At 41.7% G+C, this 15327-nt stretch overlaps 1 protein-coding gene across 2 annotated transcripts in view; it reads right to left on the reverse strand.

Moving 5' to 3' along the window:
- Positions 1–525: 525 nt before the first annotated feature.
- The window catches only part of LOC135253055 (suppressor of tumorigenicity 14 protein), a 28488-nt gene continuing 13686 nt past the window's right edge, over positions 526–15327 (reverse strand). For both annotated transcript variants that reach the window (XM_064331833.1, XM_064331834.1), the window contains exons 13-19: positions 14751–14870; positions 12232–12345; positions 11364–11483; positions 10881–11064; positions 9224–9495; positions 8470–8606; positions 526–1123 (exon numbers count right to left, since the gene is read on the reverse strand). In XM_064331833.1, the coding sequence (XP_064187903.1) occupies positions 956–1123; positions 8470–8606; positions 9224–9495; positions 10881–11064; positions 11364–11483; positions 12232–12345; positions 14751–14870 (1115 nt within the window). In that variant the 3' untranslated portion in view covers positions 526–955. The remainder of the gene's footprint in view (positions 1124–8469; positions 8607–9223; positions 9496–10880; positions 11065–11363; positions 11484–12231; positions 12346–14750; positions 14871–15327) is intronic.

Below are 15327 nucleotides of genomic sequence, written 5' to 3' on the forward strand. Positions count from 1 at the left end.
TATCGTTCAAAAAATATTTTATCAGGGACCGAGGATGACATTTTGCTTGAGTTGCACAGCTACCGAGATTAGCTAGCTTCTTAGCTAGCAACCAGCTTCTCCAGAGAAAAACTGTTAATGTTACACTTGGCACACTAACGGAAATTGGTGACTTTTTTGTATCGACCATACAAATATAATTCATAATTTGACATAACTATGGACAACTTACATTTATATTATAAGTAGCTACCACTCGGTTCACTTGTTTCAGCCGCCATCTTGTTGGAAAAAAAAAACAAAAACATAAAGCCCTACCACAGTGTATTGTGGGATTTTGTGCTTCAGGACAGTGTACAGAGCTTGTACACTATATTTTGTAGTGCATTGTGGGGCGGATGTAGTTCACTATATAGTGTGCTACTATTTTGTTTCTCAGATAGGACATACTACAAAATGGCTGATACCAAAAGTAGTGAACTATATAGGGAATAGGGAGTGATTTGGGACGTAGCCAAAGAAGAAGAATGAGCTTTTAAGCATTTTTTGTATTCCTCATAAATACAGTACAGCTGGATATTTCACTGAAGACATTCAAGTTAATGACCAGCTCAATAGTTCCAATAAATCATCCCGATGGGGATTGAAACCTGCAACCTTGTGGTTACAAGCCTAGCTCCTTACCTCCCATGCCATATTAATACATAATACATGTGTGATATTATACATATATAGCCCCTTATCAACATGATCCTCAACTCCTCAATCAACTCTCATACTGCTCCACAGTTCCTCCTCTAGTGATGAATTGCAGATGAATGGTTTTGACATACAAGTATTAAAGTTAGGCTAATACAAAGTCCAAAATGATAGGCGGGGCAACCTCTCACTAGATTTCAGTGCCCTACCCCTCATTTAGGGGTGCCACTGATTGTGTGCAAGTGGGGGTACACTCCATGCTTAGAGTCAGTGCTCCTCAGACCTGCCCTTTGGTCTGCTGGTGGATCCACTCTGAGAACTTGGTGACCTGTGTGTAGACTCCTGGCCGGTTCTGCCTGGCACAACCCTCCCCCCAGCTCACGATCCCAGCCAGGAACCAGCGTCGGCCTTTCTCTTGGCATACCAGAGGTCCGCCTGAGTCACCCTGCCAAAACAGACACCAATACATACAGGTTCAAACCAGAATACAAGTACCTGCAGATACACCCATGTTTACTGCCTTTAGAGAGTATTAACTTTTATGACACATTGATTATTTCTCATTTCACTGTGTTGCAAAGTCAATGAAAATATGTTTAAGTGGGATATTTCCAACTCCTATATGGAGTTAAGTGCAAAAGTATCGGGACAGGGACACAATTTTTGGTGTTTTGGCTGTACTCCAGCATAATGGCTTTGTAATAAAAATAATCGTATGATCCATGTAGGAATACAGCCCTTTTTATACATAAGCCGCATTTCCACCCAAAGTATCCGGAACTTTTAGTCCCAGGAAATACTTTTCAAGGAACTAAAAGGTTCCTTCAGCCCATTGTTGTCTGCGTTTCCACCGCGGTCTAAAGACCCACGAAGATTAGGCAAATTAGTCCACTGACGTATGAAAAAGCGACGTCGTCGTCGGTCTATCTGTCGTATGATTTCTTCTGTAACCCCATACAACCACCGAAGTAGCCTACATTATTTTCTAATAACCGGGACAGCCCGGAGGGGTTTATTCCACTTATACAACGGGTTACCAACAATGACTATATATGGTTACTTTAGTATTTATTGATTTTTATCGACTTAATCACCTGAAATTGAAATATTCTTATGCGGCCGTTTGGGCATATTTTACCGTTGTCAAGCAAAACTCTCGTTGGTAGTTCAACTTGGACCGTTGTTATACAACAAATAGGATAACAGGTCTATAGTCAGATTGTAACTGTTTTATATATCCTCTCAAACACATTCATTATGTTTTTATGCGAACATTCACTTTCATGTCTTGACATCCGAGGCGATAGAATGCATTCACATTCCAGAAATAACTGATGACAACAGCAGAAAACATGCACACGTCGTAAACAATTTGCTGTTGAATTGATTACTTCGACTCTCATCGTCAATTCCATATAGGCTAATCACAAAATAACAAGAATAAATAGACCTGAAAATTTAAATTAAAGAGTAAAATTATGGCAGTCTGAAAAAGCAAAAGGGACGATTACTAGAATTAACCCATTATTTCACCCTGACAAAAAGTGCGGAAGGTGATTTCCAGTTTGCTTTTACTGTATCACCGATGTAAATTACGCAGAACTACCGCATACATCACATAACTGTATCAAACGTTTTGAGTCAATTACAGCGGGCTAACAAAGAAAATCCGGAAGAAAATATTCAGCAACCGAATTAAACCGTTTGAATGTTTTGTATGTAATATGCTGTCCCAGCACGAATGCTTAACATTTTATAAAACGAATACTAAAGCAAGAAAATAATCCTCAATCTTAATTTCTCATCTGTTCCAAGACGTTGGCTGGCTATAACCAAAAGTAGGCTACTGCACCGCATAATATACAATTTTGAATTCAAGTCATTATTATGAAAATAAATCGGTTTGCGGCTGCAGACTTTTAAAAATGGCGGTTGAAATAAAATACTGCAAGTAGTTGACAATCAGAAATATTCAGCGCTTGCGCCCCACCCCAAAAGTTCCGGTACTTTTGGAAAGTGCTACCCCCCGAGCAGGGACTTTTTTGGGGGTAAAATAAAGTCCCTGGAACCCTGGTCCCCGCGGTGGAAACACACTGAGTTCCTCAAAAGGTTCCTAGTTCCTGGGAAAAGTTCCTGCGGTGGAAACGCGGCTATATATAGAGAAGCAAAAGTAATGGGACAATTGGCTGCATAAATGTTTCTTGGCCAACTGTGGGTCTTTGCGTCATTATTTCATGCACAAGAAAGCAACGTGTACGTGAAACATATTTTCCAGACATGCCCGTCAAACAAACCTGGCGGGTCTGGCACCGTGTAGTTCCTTGCGCACCTCCTCTTTTAGCATTCTTTGCATGGAATGGAAATGAAGTAATGCTGGTTCAATACTTTGATCAATGGTCCCTAGGTATAAAGCAGGAAGCCCTCGACAATAAAAATGTGAACACCCTCATCCATATTCTTGGACCCTGGGACTATCTCCGTATCCAAAGTGTTCTTGATGTTGTGCGATCGCTCAAATTTCACTGGGTTCTCCAGCCAAGCATAGATGGTTTCCCCCCATGTGTTACTTTGCTGATGCCAATGATGTACTTCATCTTTCACAGAGTGTCAATGCTAGTAATGAGGCTGAAATATCTTTAAAAAAATCAATCAGAGACATAGCCAAAACATGGGATCTGGCAGAGTCAACTGTTTGATACATTTTTAGGGCGGAAGTATGCATCGGTGAGTGCAGCAATAGCAAAATACCTGGTAGACCACAGAAGACCACTGTAGCTGTTGAATGAAGAATACTTTCCGTTGTGAAGAAAAACCCCTTTAAACTGTAAAACACACTAATAACACTCTCTGGGATGTAGGCATATATGCATCAAAGACTACTATAAAGAGAAGCCCTCAACAGAATTACCTCAGAGGGTACACCACAAGATGAAAACCACTTGTAAGCCTCAAGAACAGAATTCTGGTTAGAGTTTGCTAAAAAGTACATTTAAAAAACTGTACCATTCACGAGCGAAGTCACATGGACAGATCTCATAGAAAGAGAATTCATCTGGACCAAAGTGCTGTAAAGAGGAAAGTGTGGAGAAAGAAAGGAACCTAATTTCAAGCATATCACCTAATCTGTGATACATGTTGAAGGTATTGTTATGGCTTAGATTGCAGTGAACAGAAACATCTGCTCAGATCCAACAAAATGCCTCAAAACTCATTGGATGGTGCTTTACCTTTGAACAGGACTGCTATATATTGAACAGGACCAAGATATTCAGGACCAGAAAGTGGAAAAAAGTTAATCATTCATTCAAATCCAATGTACTGGAGTACAGAGCCAAAACAACAAAAAATACTTTCACAATTACAGTGCCTTCGGAAAGTATTCAGACCCCTTCACTTTTTCCACATTTTGTTATGTTACAGCCTTATTCTAAAATTGATTAAATTTGTTTTTATTCTCGTTGATCTACACACAATACCCCATAATGACGAAGTGAAAACAGGTTCTTAGAAATTTTTGCAAATTTATTAAAAATAAAAAAACTCAAATCAACATAAGTATTCAGACCCTTTGCTATGACACTCAAAATTGAGCTCAGGTGCATCTTGTTTCCATTTCTACAACTTGATTGGAGTCCATCTGTGGTAAATTCAATTGATTGGACATGATTTTGAAAGGCACACACCTGTCTATATAAGGTCCCACAGTTGACAGTGCATGTCAGAGCAAAAACCTAGCCATGAAGGAACTGTCCGTAGACCTCCGAGACAGGATTGGGTCGAGGTACAAAAAAAGTTCTGCAGCATTGAAGGTCCCGAAGAACACAGTGGCCTCCATCATTCTTAAATGGAAAAAGTTTGGAACCACCAGAACCCAATAGCCACTCTGACAGAGCTCCAGAGTTCCTCTGTGGAGATGGGAGAACCTTCCAGAAGGACAACCATCTCTGCAGTACTCCACCAATCAGGATTTTATGGTAGAGTGACCAGACAGAAGCCACTCCTCAGTAAAAGGCACATCACAGTCCGCTTGGAGTGTGCCAAAAGGCACCTAAAGGACTCTTGGACCATGAGAAACAAGATTCTCTGGTCTGATGAAACCAAAATTGAACTATTTGAACTATTTGGCCACAATGCCAAGTGTCCCATCTGGAGGAAACCAGGCTCATCACCTGGCCAATACCATCCCTATGGTGAAGCGTCATGCTGTGGGAATGTTTTTCAGCTGCAGGAACTGGGAGACTAGTCAGGATCGAGGGAAAGATGAACGGAGCAAAGTATAGAGAGATCCTTGATGAAAACCTGCGCCAGAGCGCTCAAGACCTCAGACTGGGGCGAAGGTTCACCTTCCAACAGGACAACGACCCTAAGCACGCACCCAAGACAACGCAGGAGTGGCTTCGGGACAGGTCTGTGTGAATGTCCTTCAGTGGCCCAGCCAGAGCCCAGACTTGAACCCGATTGAACATCTCTAGAGAGACCCTGAAAATGGCTGCATAGCAACACTCCCCATCCAACCTGACAGAGCTTGAGAGGATCTGCAAAATACTCCAAATATAGGTGCACCAAGCTTGTACCATCATACCCAAGAAAACTCGAGGCTGTAATTGCTGCCAAAGGTGCCTTAACAAAGTATCGAGTAAAGGGTCTGAATACTTATGTAAATGTGATATTTCAGTTTTTTATTTTTAATAAATTTGCTAAAATTTCTATACCTGTTCTCGCTTTGTAATCATGCGGTACTGTGTGTAGATTGATGAGAATAAAAATGAATTTAATCAATTTTACAATAAGGCTTTAACGTAACAAAATGTGGAAAAAGTGAATACTTTCCAAATACACTGTGTATATTTACACCGATCAGCCACAACATTAAAACCATTTGCCTAATATTGTGTAGGTCCCCCTCGTGCCGCCAAAATAGCCCTGACCCGTTGAGAGTTTTTAAAATCATGTGGAAATAATTCACCCTCTAACAATATCTTAGCTTTTTATAACCATGTAGCAACTAATAATGTAAATAACTCCCAATAATGTAATCCATTTCAAATTTTTTATGTAATAAAAACCATAATAAAAAATGTTATTAATAATAGTAGTAGTAGTGTACTTTATTGATCCCCGGGGGCAATTTGCACTGTTGCAGCATCAAAGACAACAAAGTAACACTATCAGATACAAATTTACAGTAGATACAAAATATCAGATACAAATATATACAGAAATCCAAATATACCAGAGGACACCTTCAGAGGTGGAGTCCATGCCTCGATGGTCAGAGCCATTTTGGCGGCACGAGGGGGACCTACACAATATTAGGTCGGTGGTTTTAATGTTGTGGCTGATCGATGTATAGCCATCATAGGGGGGACTCATGATTCTTTAAAATGACAGCATGATTCTGTAAAATGATAAAACATGTACTAACGTAAATATCATTAAATAAAAGCTGACTCAACATAAGCATATAGCAAACTGAATTTCACTCTACCATTCCCATACTTTTGGAGGGCAATAGTGTAGCAGCAGGTAGTGAAGTTGACTATGCCATGTCCCCAAAGAGCAATGTCTGGCTACGCCCCCTAACAATTTAGACTCTCCATTCTAAAGCTGAACTTTCTTATTCCCGTTCTAACTAATGATCTGATTGAAGATCAAGCCAGCCAATCAGAAATCAACTCTTCATTCTCTGATTGGCTGAAATTGGGTCACCATTGTAACACGTACATGTTGAGCAAGTGCGCAGAGCTTTATGATTGCACAGAGCAGGGATGTTGAGAGAGAGCGAGACATTGTGCACGTAGAGCTTCATGGAGTCACAAAGAGGTCAGACATCTGTGCTTATGTGGATCTTAGCAGACATGCAAATAAACTTTTTGAGTACAAAATTTATTTTCATCAACTCAAAATTAACGTTTGTGTGCCAATACATTTCTTTACAAAATTATGTTCATGTGCAAAAAATCTAAAAAATATCCTCTCGTGCGCACATAAATTTGGAACAAAAATAACTCCATTAAGGGTCGCCATGTTGCTGTTTATGTTGCTATATGCACTTATACAGTTCTGTGGCGCTAACCATCAATGTGATGTTGTGCATGGGGGATGGCCTTAAGGCATTCCCCACCGATTGTCAAGCTTTTTCTTGTCTGATGACAAACTCTGCTGCCTAAACAGAGCCTGCGTGTTATCCCCAATCCATTTGGTTTCTGCCTCAATCAAAACTACAATGTTACTTCTTTTTCCTTTGCGATTACCTTCTTGCTCCCTCTTGTGGACGTAGCATGCAAAATAGGATGTGCCCAGGAGTATTTCATAACAATGCATTAATGTAATAATTTTCATGTATATTTTGCAATAAACATTGGAATATATTCAATTATAATATACACAATTGATCGCCCTACTATGGAATCATAGAGAAACTTGGGACCTGTTAAGTACAAAGTAAAATAACCCAGGGTGTAGGAAAATACAGAAGTTGTATCATATAAAACTTTTTGGAATGAAAGGTATCAGTGTGCTGTTACAATGATTTCTTCTCAGGAGAAAACTGAGCCAGTATGAGAGGTTGTTGCATTGTGTCCTCCCTCACCTCATGGCAGAAGGAAGCACTAAAATAATAGGGGTTTTTTCAGCTCTGCCAAGCTGTACATTGCACACATTCCACTGGATCATCACTGAGCCAGATAAAATTATTTGCCAGAGATTATACCGCTTCCCCGAGGCCACACAAAAAGCCATTTCTGAAGAGGTAAAGAAAATGCTGGACAAGGGAGTCACAGAAGAACAGCGGCTGGTCATGACTCATTGTGCAAATGCCGAAACCTAACGGAAGCTTTAGATTCTGTTTCTCAACTTGTTGCCTATCTGATGCCAAGGGTGGATGAACTAATTGACCATCTAGGGAAGGTTTGACTTATCACCATCCTTTACATCAATAAAGAGTATTCACAAATGCCTAAAATAGTCCATTGATACACCAGGTCCTTCAGCCACAATGCAGCAACTGGTTGGGCCTGAGGGGAAAGTGTGTAAGGGCAGGTGGGGGCAATGAATGGGAAGTGATCTGGAGGAACAATATTTTGCTGCAATCTGGCACCCTCTGATGGACATCAAAGGTTATCTTTCACAGCAGTCTGCAAGGCAGGGCCACACCTAATAGCAATTTGGGATTAGCCACGCCATTTACATTTCCTCCTCAGTATCAGCACAGAATGAGTTTCTGGAGGAAGAAGTGTGCTGAAGAATACTGTGGATCCTTTGTGGAAACACTGTTGTAATCTCGTTTTTTGGAACCTGACTTTGGACTGTACAGAGAACCCTGGATTGTAAACTTTTCCTAGAATTTTGGATTTTGTTTAGGCCTGGCCCTGAGATTCAATGTGTGTCATTTTCCCCTTCCTTTTCCCTCCTTTCCTCCCCTGATTATTCATTTTAGGCTGTTAAACAGACGTGAAACAGCCTATGCTCATTGGAGAAGATTATGTTTGCTTTTTCTTTTTGGTGTTCTGAAAATAAAAGCACCTGAACCTGGACAGTTAACCCAGCACTTTGTGACAGTATTCCATGCCATTGTGCTTCATACCGACCAACCACAACTGTGTTACAGTGTATACACAGGTGCAGATTTATGCACACAGATGCACACACACGTATTGAACATACAGACATACAAATACACATGCACATGTACTGTAAAAACATAGATACATATGCATGGGTCCATACAGACACACGCACAGGTTCACACAAACCTACACACACAGTACTGTCAGAGTGGATGATTCTCACCTGGCAGGCGTCCACACCTCCCTGCAGATTTCCAGCACAGAGCATTCTGGGAGTAACAGCATCATCATATAACTTATTGCAGGTGCTGTGGCCGATAATCTTGACAGTGGCCTCCTGCAACAGGCTGGCCAGCTCACCTGGGGTCAACATCAAATTACACCTGTATACCATATATTTAACAACAGTGTGCAATCCTATTATAATTCTACTGCATATAGATGTGGTAAAATCTCTCCCACAGTGGAATTACACTACAATACACCTCTCACAAACTTGAATGTCCCAATATACCACCAAAATATTTTATACCGTAATATATCTACTCTAGAGTGTAATTAAGCTGTTACAATGAGTTCCATAATGTTCGGGACAAAGACATATTTTATTTTCTTGATTTGGCTCTGTAATCCACAATTTTATCAAACAATTGACATATGGTAAATAGAAGCTGAGAATGGGCACTTCAAGCACCTGAATTGTTTGATTACAAATCTAAACTGTGGAGTAGAGTCAAATCAAGAAAAAATATGTCTTTGCCCATAACATTATGGAGCTCACTGTGTATGTCCCCTGCAGTTCTGTATTATTATATAATCCTCTCTATGTATAATACCCTAAAATATTGTTTTAATATAATTGTATTGCACCCTAATATATCTCTGCCAGAGTAGACTGATACAATAAATGTGATCATGAACACATACGGATGTCTATATGCGCGTGTGAGCAGTAGCACGTATGCGTGAGTGTGTACCGTCCTCCATAAGTACGCCCCAGCCAGTGACGAAGCAGTTGCTGCCAGAGCCGAAGGTGTGTGAGGGCGCAGGAACACACACAGGCTGAACCCAGTCGCTGAGGAAGATGGGGGCACTGAGCTCCAACAGGGCAATGTCATAGTCAGATGTGAACTGGTCATATTGTGGGTGCAGGACCACGCGTCGGATCAGCCGGGTGGCCACTGCATTACTGACTGTGTTCATAACACGCATCCCCAGATATGCCTTCCAGGACCGCGCATCAGAGTACCTGCACACATGCACACAAATGCACAGAGATACAGTATAGTGCCCTCCAAAAGTATGTTAAAGGTACACTGAAGTTTGTTACTTTTTGCTGTATACTTACAGCATTTAGATTTCAGATCAAAAGATGAATAGGATAAAAGTACAGACAATAGGTTTTTATTTCATGGTATTTACATGCGTATATGTTTTACAGAAACAGCTGTTTCTGTGTTGAACACCCTCATTTTTAGCCAAACAAAATAAAGTTCATCGCTGAACTTACAAATAAATAAAAGCAATAACGTCTTCAGTCTCCTCTTCAGCAAGTGAAATGCATGCTCGATTGGATTTAAATCAGGCACCTGATTTAAACTTTTCAGTCCAAAACTTTCCACTTTTTCCCATTGATGAATGCTTCGGTTGTGTAAGAACTGTGTTTGGGTTCATTGTCTTGCTGTAGGACGAAGCACTGCACAATGAGGTTGGAGGAATTTCTTTGTACATCAACAAGTGCGAATCCGCAATAGCTGCAACCGCACACACACATGCATCCATGTGTGCATGGATCCACGCACACCCCCACACAAACAAGGGACCTCTTCTTTGGCTCATGACCAACATTTCCACAAAATCTTGTGCAAATTTGTGAATCCATTCGGGAGTTATGAGCCTTTTTGTGATAGGCCACACCCATCACCACGCCCCCTCTTAGTCAATCAGCCTTGAAAATTACTCAGCTCTACCTTCGGTCATGACCAACGTCCATGCCAAATTTCAGCCTCCTGGGGCGAAAACTGTGGCCGCTACAGGGTGGGATACTTTTTGTGAACCAACCGACCAACCCACCGACAGACAGAGCAGACATTCATCCTACTGCTGCCATCCCCTGTTACCTCTATATTTCACAGATAAGGTGGTATGCTTTGGATCATGGGCTGTCCCTTTCTTCTTTTTGGAACACGTTTAACTCTCCATCACTTTGGTAAAGGTTTATTTTTATTTAATCTGTCCATAAAACTGCTCCAGAACTCTTCTGACAAATCTCAGTAATTTTTTTTGGCAAATTCTAATCTGGCCTTTCAATTCTTGCTGCTGATGAGAGGTTTACATCTTGTAGTGTAGCCTCTATGATTCTGCTCTCTTCTGCATACGGTCGCTTGTTTTTATTTAAACATATACACATATAAACGCCATGAAATAAAATCTGATTTCCTGTACTTTTGTCTCACATTCATCTTTTTATCTCAAATCCAGATGCCTTAAACATATTGGAAAAATTACAAATTTCACTCTATTGTTACCATACTTCTGGAGGATACTGAACACACACAAAAAACTGATGACAATGTTGATGGTGATGACGATGATGATGATGAGGAGGAGGATAATGAAAACGTAGTTTCTCACTTGATAGCATCAGAGTCCTGGAAGCAATGTGCTGCAGACAGAAGCCAGCGGCTGGAGACCAGAGAGGCGCCGCACACGTGTCCATACCGCTCCATCTGCAGGCTGACCTGCCATGGCCACGCCCCCATCTGCGCGTCGCTCCCGCCCACAATCTTGCTCTTTCTTTTGGGTCTGGTGCCACAGCCTGCAGTCAGAAAACACTAACTCATAACAACCGTATTTCTGTTCCTGTGACATTGCAGTGCACACCAGCTGCCATACCAACCCTGCAGTTTTCTGAGGTCAAACTGCATAGTTCCTACCTGAAGTGATGCTGGTGACCAGGAAGGGACCCTTTTATATGATAACTAAATAAAAATCCAATGCCCCATTGCGATGGGCACATTGTACAATAGATGATACTATTGGTCAGATACATTGTTAAACAGTAGTCCTGATTCACTGTAAAGATTCCATAGCAGGAAGTATGGTAGTGTGACGCACCACAGCGCATTTCATCAGAGCCATCGCCACAGTCCTTCACACCGTCACATTCTGGGTTAACTTTATTCACACACTTCCCACTGGCACACTTGTAGGAGGATGGGGAGCAACCTTTGTGCCCTGTGGAGGAGAGAGATAAGTTACACACAGGCTGTGGAGGTGGAGAGATCAGTCACACACAGGCTGTGGAGGTAGATAGATCAGTCATACACTGGCTGTGGGAATGGAAAGATCAGTCACACACAGGCTTTGGAGGTAGATAGATCAGTCACACAGGCTGTGGGAATGGAAAGATCAGTCACACACAGGCTGTGGAGGTAGATAGATCAGTCACACAGGCTGTGGGAATGGAAAGATCAGTCACACACAGGCTGTGGAGGTAGATAGATCAGTCACACACAGGCTGTGGTAATGGAAAGATCAGTCACACACAGGCTGTGAAGGAGGAGAGATCAACCACATGCATGCTGTGGAGGTGGATAGATCAGTCACATACATGCAGTGGAAGTGGAGATCAGTCGCACACAGGCTGTAGGGATGGAGAGATCAGTCAAACATGGGCTATGGAGGTGGAGACTTGTCACATATAGGCTATGTGGTAGAGGGTTTTGTCACAAACTGGGGGTAGAAAGTTCAGTCACACAGACTGTGGGGGAAGAGAGTTCAGTCACACACAGACTTTGGAGGGGAAAAGATCAGTCACACCCAGGCTGTGCAAATGGAGAGATCAGTTACAGCCAGGCAGGGGGAAAGAAGAGGTCAGCTGCACACAGCCTATGGGGTACGAGAGATCAGTCACAGACAGAGAGTGTGGCTGGGCAGATCAGAGGCATAAGTGAGATGTAAGAACAGAGATAGTTGAACTCACAGGGTCTAGTGCAGTTAATCTCGTCACTCCGGTCTTTGCAGTCAATGATGCCATCACACACTGAGGACTTGGGTACACAAACCTTGTTGGGACACATGAGGTAGCATCTACCTACTGAAAGGGACATTACAGACTGTCACGTACTAAACACATGAATCCTAAACTTCACCACATACTTAACACACTCACAACATGACAGGCACAAGTACATAAACATTACATACACACAAACACAGTATAAGCCTCACTGCACACTGTGCACATGCATACTAAGGGCTTCAGTATACTTAAAAACGAATCTGAATTTGGCGGATTCAGAAAGGCTGTGGAACTGCTGTCAAATATTCTGCCGGGAGCAAATGTCTGTATACTCACTGCAACTTGAGGTCTGTTTGTTTATGTTTATCACTGGTATTTTCATCCTAGAAACACTCACACTACACGACTTACAAAAGACTTGGTAATCACACTACAGGATTCATGACCGCATCACATTAAACTAGATCTTGGTGTCCTGTGTTGTCGCAAGAACATGTGCAGTGCATGAGCATCCAAGGATCTTTGCCTGCACAATGAAAATGGAAGACAACAATCGGCAGAAGAAAGCGGCTGCACTGGTCTGTGCGCTAACAAGTGTGGAAACACCGCATAAAAAAGAAAAGATGGCTGGCAAGACGGGGATAACACGGTCTGTCCCTCCTTCAAAGAGAGTTGGAAGTAAAATAATAGCAAGCTAAATAAACTATTTATGCTAGTTTTGGTTGAGGAGAACAGGGATGAGCCACACTGATTGTCACAGATGTGCTGATGTAAACAGAAAATATCACATCTGATCTAACCATATTATAGGCTACAGCAATGATATATGATATCACCTTATCTCCCCCTGAGACACAAGAATCATTACATTAAAACTCAATAAAATCACTCCATATAGCAAAAACAGTTATGCCTCTAGTTTATTCACCGTGTTCACTATATAACCCGATAACTATAGGCTATATGCCGAAAGCTCGTTGGCTGTTGACGGTTCCACGTGGGAATACAAGGTGAGTCTCTGACCATGTCACATTAGAAGACTGTTGGTCACAGGCGCGCACACCAATCAAGCAAAGACTGGGGATTTTTGTTAAGATGGAGATTCTCTTAAGACCTTGAAAATTAGTCTGTGACTACAAAATCCTGGCCAAAATCATGTAATGTGCACTAGGCATTAATGACACTCCATGCCAGGGAAGCAACCAATCAAGTGCTGGGAGGACACAACGGCACTGGAAATAAATACCAGTGGTGAAATCCAAAACAAAGACAAGTCGCCAATGGCTGCGGTCATATAAGCTGACATATCCTTGAACAGTTTCAGCAAGTCTAGCCTCAAACTGATTCTTGAAAATGAGCGAAGAACAGCTGGACATGATATAAACAGGAAGTTTACCAGAAACATGCGGTCCAAAATGCAACCAATGACGTTAAGTCGTCTTTCCACCGCATGGTACTGGCTCAACTCGACTCGACTCTACTCGACTCTATTCGCTTTTGGTACCAGGTACTTTGTTTTCCACTGCAGATAGTACCCCCGTCAATGTAGCTGGTCGTCATTAGCGACGCCACATGAAACACGTTGCTCTGACCAATCAGTGGTCTGCAGTGTTTTCACGTCACCTTTTGGTATCGCCTCAGCTCGCTTGGAACCTCGATGGAGGTGATACCAAAAAAGTACCAGGTACTAGGTACTATTCACAACTTTTGCCCCATGGAAAACCAAAAAAAGTCGAGCAGAGTCGAGTCTAGTTGAGCCGATACCATGCGGTGGAAAATCGACTTTAGATGAATAATCAAATTACGTAAGCCCCACAAGGACTTTCTCCCACCAGACTTTCACCTGCACACTTCAGGTTCTAGGGGGAGGCAGGGGCATTGAGTTTAAACACTTTATGAAGTTCCCATTGCAGTAAAGCTGCTCTTGCGCTCACCTTCTCCTGTTTAATAATTGCAGGATAATTATATTCTGCTGTCTTATCCATAAGAACAGTATCAATGCTAATATTATACACACCACACAACATATATTTATAAATAGGCCTATTTATATTAGAAATGTGTATTTTGTACTTGAAATGCGAGATCATTCAGCACATGTCGAAAAAGTTATTGCTAGTGCTTGGGGTTCTGCGCATATCAAAAGATTTTTTCTGATTACATGCTTGAGTGGTATAAACACATACATTGTTGACCAATTGCAAGCTACGGTGTATTGGGGTGCAGTGAATGAGGTGTTAAAATAAGCTTAATTTTGGTTGCAAACCCGCCATTTTGCCTTTGCGAATGTGCCCAATTTGAATTCACTGAAAATCAACTGTGCCCTTAAACCTTACCACACTGAACACATGCACAGCTGCATGCATTATCAGACACTCTGCTTCATTCTGAACAAATATATGCAAAAGACAAAATGGCCAACACTCATACACACACAAACACACATACTATGTACAATGCCTTAAAAGGTACAGCTTTACCACATTTGGACTCCTCACTGCTGTCTTCACAGCTGCTTTGTACACTGCTTTGTACATTGCACTGGCTAGCACGTGGCCTGCACTGACCATTCCCACAATGAACCTCTCCAGGCCTGCAAGCTGAAAAAAACAGATGTAGATTAACATGAATTTTACTCAAGAGTTTTCATTTCAGTTGCGTGCAGATCAAAACCAAGCTGACTGAGCCCAAATCATTCACCAGCTCATTGGTCTAGTCTTGATTGTCTTTGTAATCTTTAGGCTGATAAAGTTGGATAGTACCTGAATCTGCCATACACCACGTTTTTACAGGACTTAAACCCATGAATACCCTGTAAGCACAAAATTAGATGCCAGTGTCTAACAACTGCATTTTAAAACCACGAGAGATAACAAAAGAAATAACTAGTCAGTCCCCTCCCACAAAGGAGGGCTGGTTGATGATAACGGTATTTTATAATCCAAGAACTGTCCCCAAGTCAAACAACTGCTAATACTACAGTAATGGGAATGATATCACCAAAATCCCCCCTGAGCCACAAGCAATAAATCAACTCTTTGTACACATGCTCAGAAA

The sequence above is a fragment of the Anguilla rostrata genome, chromosome 4 (genome assembly GCF_018555375.3).
Source record: "Anguilla rostrata isolate EN2019 chromosome 4, ASM1855537v3, whole genome shotgun sequence".
Taxonomy (NCBI): Eukaryota; Metazoa; Chordata; class Actinopteri; order Anguilliformes; family Anguillidae; genus Anguilla; species Anguilla rostrata.